The sequence below is a fragment of the Pinus tabuliformis genome, chromosome 2_2 (genome assembly GCF_031772625.1).
Source record: "Pinus tabuliformis cultivar Carrire ecotype Pingquan chromosome 2_2, CPIR1, whole genome shotgun sequence".
NCBI classification, from domain to species: domain Eukaryota; kingdom Viridiplantae; phylum Streptophyta; class Pinopsida; order Pinales; family Pinaceae; genus Pinus; species Pinus tabuliformis.
The window spans coordinates 315,896,053-315,902,185 of NC_142300.1; the positions used below are offsets into that span (position 1 = coordinate 315,896,053).

Sequence of the window (6,133 nt, forward strand, 5' to 3'; positions counted from 1 at the left end):
TGTCTTTTAATTAAATTAATTAATTTAAATAAATATTATACGAACAAGTGTCATATGGAATCAATTATAGTTTTTTGGGTATGTGCTATTGATAAACCATGGTATTATGACAAAACTTATTTATAAATTAAGAATCTACATAGTAAAGTGAAAATAAACATCCATAATTAAAAATATTGTTTTTTTTAAATGTATATGTGCTTAACTTACCTTAATTAATTAATTTTATAATTATTAATAATATTAATATTTTAATTTAATTATTTATTATATATTTTTTTTAATTTTAATAAATGTATTATAAAGTAAAAATATTTTGATACTGGGTATAAATTAATACCTATTCAAATTTACCAATTATTTAATATATAATTAAACTAATTTCAATATAGTTATAATAAAAATCTAAACTAAAATTTATTTTTTACCAATTATTTAATATATAATTAAACTAATTTCAATATAGTTATAATAAAAATCTAAACTAAAATTTATTTTTTTAATTAAAAAATAAAAATATTTTGATACTGGCTATACATGGATACCTATTCAAATTTACCAATCATTTAATGTATAATTAAACTAATTTCAATGGAGTTATAAGAGAAATCTACAACTTTTAAACATGAATAATTATAGGATAAAATAAATATATTTTAATTAAAAAAAAAACCTATACTCATTAGAACATAAATATATTGAGTATTTTACACATGATATTTTCTCTTTTTTAAGTTTATATTTTATATTAAAATTATAAAACATACGTTAAATATGACGATGCAACGTGTTAAATGAATTAAATATGAAATGTGATGAGTCATAGAAAATTTTATCGCCTAGATATTGTAAGTCGGTGTAAAAAGGTGATCAGACATATCCTGAAGCCATGACTAGGGTCATGCCACGTCCTCACTTACAACTCCCAATGTCGGTGTTGACCAAATTCCAGGTCAACATCTCTTCTCCCGATTGGAGGGCTTTGCGTCGAACAGTGGGTCGCCTAGGTTCCTGTCCCAGGCCGCCCATGGTTAAACTTTACTCGGTCTCCTCAATGGCCTGCAACTGTCTGTTACGCTGCCAGCTCATCATTTTGTACTTGCTGCAACTATCATCATCATCATCTTTCTTATCTGTATGCCCGACCCCACGTTTTGGAGTCGGTTATCGGAGAGTGGCAGTGAAGCAGGTGGAAAAAACAAATGATTAGTTTTATTGAGGCAATTTTTTGAATTTTTTTTGGTTTAATTTTGTATTTAATTTATTAAAAAAAATATTGGAATTACATGTTTAGTTAGAATATTGAATTTATACAATGAAAAAAAACCAATTTAAATAATATAAATCAAGATTTTATTACAATTTTTTCATTTAAATTTGACCAAAAATCCACCAAAAACTAAAAAAAAAAACAATTTTTTGTAATTATTTTGAAATTACTTCAAAGGATCATGAGTAACTGGGATACATTAGGTTAACTACCACTTTAAACATTAGGTACACAGCCTCTGTTTTTTATATAAAAATTAAAACAAAAAATTTATAATATTTTATAATCCGTTTACTACTTTAATATATTTAAATTTATTTTTGGATTCAGTTTCTATGATCTATACTTTGTTTGACAAAAAATCTTTAGGTAAAAATGACAAAGGAGAAATTCTTTTAAATTTAATTTACTTTTAAATTTTATCAATTTTAAATTAATTTATATAATAAAAAATCAATAAAATTTATAATTTATAAAAAAAATAATCATTATATTAATGGAGTAGAGAGACTAACTCTAATTTATGCGGATTTCATATATATAGAGAAAAAAATTGTTAAAATAAAATATTTTAGTATTGTTAATAAAAAATATATTTAATGTAAATTATCAATAAAACATTTTAATACAAATTAATATTGACATATACTTAAAAATACATTAATAATAAAAAACTATTTTAATTTAAATATAAATTTTATATAAAATATTTTAATGTTAATTTTATATATATATATATATATATAATTTTAAAAATATTATGTATATATTATAAAAAAATAAATTCTTATAATTTAAAAATACAATTTAAACAACTAAAAATAATATTATATTTTACTAAAATATTTACACATAAAAAAATTGTCCATCTCAATTCATGTCTGATTCATAAATCTAAACTAATAATATTAGTATTAACTACTACACTACATTTTAAACTTAAACTTAAATTTATTTATTTTAAATAAATTATTTTTTAATAATGGATATTTCATTCAATGCTCTTATGAAACAATCTAGTCAGTGTCGGATTTTTTTTGTTTTTGTTTTTAAAGAGATGACGGTGCAATGATACTTAAGTTTGGGTGGAGTGTGTGGTGGTCCACATACAAGTATGTAGGATCCATAATAAATATGTACATTGAACGTTTTTGTTATTGTTTTTCATTCATTCGAATAACTTGGATCTATGGTCTATTTATGTTTATATATATATAATTATATTATATTATAATATAAATATGTTTTTTATTAATTAAATTTAGATTTTTTTAATTTAATTAAAATTAGTTTAATTTACTTAAATTATTTATTTCATAATATATTTTATATTATTAAAATTTAAAAAAATTATAAAATTTAATTAAGTTTGGTTGCTTATTATAAATAGATTTGTGTGGATATTCATATAGAGTTAATTTAAAATATTTTATCCGGAGAAAAATTTAGAGGTTAATATTATAGGATTGGTTAATTTTCCATTTTTTTTAAGGCCAATTTCTTTTGATAATTTTTTTCCTTGCAATTTGTCACAAATTTGTAGAGATTATATAAAATGATTAAAAATTTGAATATTTTTTTCCTTGCAATTTGTCACAAATTTGTAGAGATTATATAAAATGATTAAAAATTTGAATATTTTTGACTAAAAATTTTATAGTTTATAAATTAAAAACTACTAAATTTGTCAAAAATTCTAACTTTAAGATAAATTTCTATTCATAAAATTTTCCAAAATTTTATAATTTCAGAGAAATGAGTAGTGCTTCTACCGAGCTCTTAGATGGTTTGAAATATATTAATGGCTCTCACAAAATGCAAAATACATGTTTTCCATAGCCTCGCTCTAGTGATGTTTGACCCACAGATTGCTTTAAAAATTCGAGCCAGCATTGCATACACCGACATGAAAGCCGCAACAAACATAATGTTTATATAGAATAGTGGCAGGAGGATGGAGTCTGGTGATATATTAGGGAGGTAGTATAAGCTCTGGCGATCGGGGACTATGGATCACGGAGAGAATGAAACCCAATATTACAGCACCAGAAATGGTAAGCAAGATAAAAAAAGAGAATGCTGCCTATGTGGGGACGTTGGATTTCAGGAACGCTTGTTCAGATGCAGCCGATGCCACCACAGATTTCAACACATGTGAGTCTCTGTTGGGCCTCTGTGTCTCTGTTGACCCTCTGTTTCAGTAATTTTATTGTATACAGTCGATCATGGCCACTAACGTTTTACTTTTCCCCTACCCCTGCGATTTACCCTCATCATATTTCTCATATGTTGGCATTCTTGCAGATACTGCAGCAGGTTGTATTCTGACCAATTGGAATTAGGTGGGGTAAATGTGTGTGACTGGTGCCAGGACTTGGAAGCAAAAGAGAAAAACCAGAGCCACAAAAGGAAAGTTGAATTGCAGGAAATGGAAAATAGGAATGTCAAGGAGGTAGCTGCCAGTGAAACTGTGTGCACTTTGGCATCCACAAGTTCCTTGAAGCAGCCTGCATCGGTAGCCATGGAGAAACCCAAGAAAGCAAATGCTAAGACTTCTAGCCTAAAATTCCACATCAAATTTGGAGGGAATAAACAGAGCCAGAGCCAGAGCCAGCCCTCTCCCACAGAGAACAAGCCATGTATTGAAGTTCTCAGAAATTTGCCCCCTGGTACTTCTGAGAGCAGCCCTACCAAAGGTGGATTAGGTCGTCGGTATAAGCTACTCTCAGATGTTCTATCCTGAGAAAATCCCAGCCAGAGTTTGTTGCTTCCACATTTCTCATAAGTTTTATGAGTTTGGACTGGAGCCAACATCAGATGTACAGTGTTTTAAATAATTCAAGTTAGTTAGATTTTTCTTTGTGGTATGTGGGCTTATTGAACATGTTTGCAAATAATTTACTAAGTATGAAATATTTGGTTTTATGGAGTTTAATCTTTATTTTATTCTATTTTAAATCCAAAAATTCATACTTCATGAGAAAACAAATTTCCAGTATACTAGAAACATGATAAATTTTCCAACCATTTCAGTTTCCTGAAAACCTACGAGAACATAATAATATCATGTAAGCCCTCTCTTTGCTACCATGGAAATGGCAACAGACTAAGGAGAAACCCTGTGACAGTACAGCCCTCTCTTTGCTACCATGGAAATGCCAACAGACTAAGGAGAAACCGTGTGACAGTAAAGAACCTCTGGATCATACATAGATCGTTAAGTCCCCTGGTGGATTCAATTATGGGCAGACTGGAACTGAGCAGAATTGGCCACAACATTTGTGAATTTGCCTGTTGAGAAGCTGCTTTAATGGGTTAGTGCAGACAAACAAGTAGCTTTAGGAATCTGTACCTGTCCTGGAACAAATTATTTCAAACCCAAATGTTTTTGTCGGCTTCAACAGATCTTCAAACTTATCTGTTTCAGGAGTTGTTTATCAACTTTTTAAAATCTTTTCTCTTCAATTGGGTTATATAGCAAATCAGAGTTTTTATCAAACTTATCTGTTTCAGGAGTTGTTTATCAACTTTTTAAAATCTTTTCTCTGCAATTGGGCTATATAGCAAATCAGAGTTTTTATCAATCTTGGTTGAATTTTCACTATTAAATTGATTTAAGAATTAGCAAAATCTCGAAATAATTTTATGCCATATTATCAAAATTAACATAATTTTAATTATATTTAAAAAATTTACTAAAATCTATTTACTATAAAAAAAGAGTTTTGAGAATATTTTAAAATCTAATAAATATAAAATATGATAAAAATTTCACTGTTTTTATTAGCATTGTCTAGGGCCACAATTTAGCAGGGACAGAATTTTGAAGATTGTTAGAATGTTTGAATCACTTTTTTGATAGTGGAAATGGATTCAGCATCATCAAAAATTATTGAGGCAACTAAAATCTTGAAGATTAACAGTAGAAATAGATTCAGCACCAACAAAAACTATTAGAAGCATCCAAAATCTTGAAGATTGACAGTTATAACCAAGATTTCCACCAAATTTTATCAAAATATTACCAAAAATTCAATTATTTTCCTAAAAAATTATAAACTCTCTAAATAACTTCTACTCTACTTTAAAATATTCCCAAATTTACAATCAATTCAAATTAAATTCAACACATCTTTCTAATTAAATAAATTCAACATATCTTTCGATATCTGTTTCATACGCACCATTTGGCTCAGATTCGCGAGTTGTCTGAGTATCTCCCTGCTGCTCTGGCGATATACGGCACTGAGGAGAGACGGATCTACGGCGCCATGGGAGGAGATGGATCTGCCATTTTTGTAGACCACACCGCCTTCGATACTTTACAAACTTGCGTCGGTTACAGAGCCATGTTGCTTGAAATTGACGGTTAATTGCCTGGCCGTAATAAAAACTTAATTAAATATTGTTGGTGATATTTAAATTCTTTTTAATTTATATTTTAAATATTTGAAGTATTTTTTTGTAAAAATCACATTGAAAGAGTTAGGTCGATCTGTTTAGAATTAACTTATGTGGTTCATTATCAGATTAAGATGAATAATCAGATTATAATGGCAAGTTAAATAGGGAGATAACATCTTCTAATAGTTATAAGGAAAACCAATATGTGTGAATCATCATGACAAGATGACAAATCAATTTGTGTGATTCATCATCAAAACAAGATGAAGATAAAACCTTTTAACAGCTATAAGGAAAGCCACTATATTCAATTGATTAAATAAAAAAAAGAAAAAATAATATAAATAATTGAAAACTTGTTTTTAGTTAATTTTAAAAAATAATTAAATTTAATTAATTTTAACTAAATTATATATAAATATATAAATATATATACCAGGACTAAGAATAATAAATAAA

General features: G+C 27.3%; 1 protein-coding gene across 1 annotated transcript; it reads left to right on the top strand.

The window, feature by feature from the left end:
• The first annotated feature begins 3,085 nt into the window (after positions 1-3,085).
• LOC149192561 (uncharacterized) lies at positions 3,086-4,137 on the top strand. The gene is made up of 2 exons (XM_089404645.1): positions 3,086-3,424; positions 3,575-4,137. Exons 1-2 carry the CDS (start codon positions 3,279-3,281, stop codon positions 4,011-4,013), a joined length of 585 nt encoding a protein of 194 aa, XP_089260771.1. The 5' UTR covers positions 3,086-3,278; the 3' UTR covers positions 4,014-4,137.
• Positions 4,138-6,133: the final 1,996 nt, after the last annotated feature.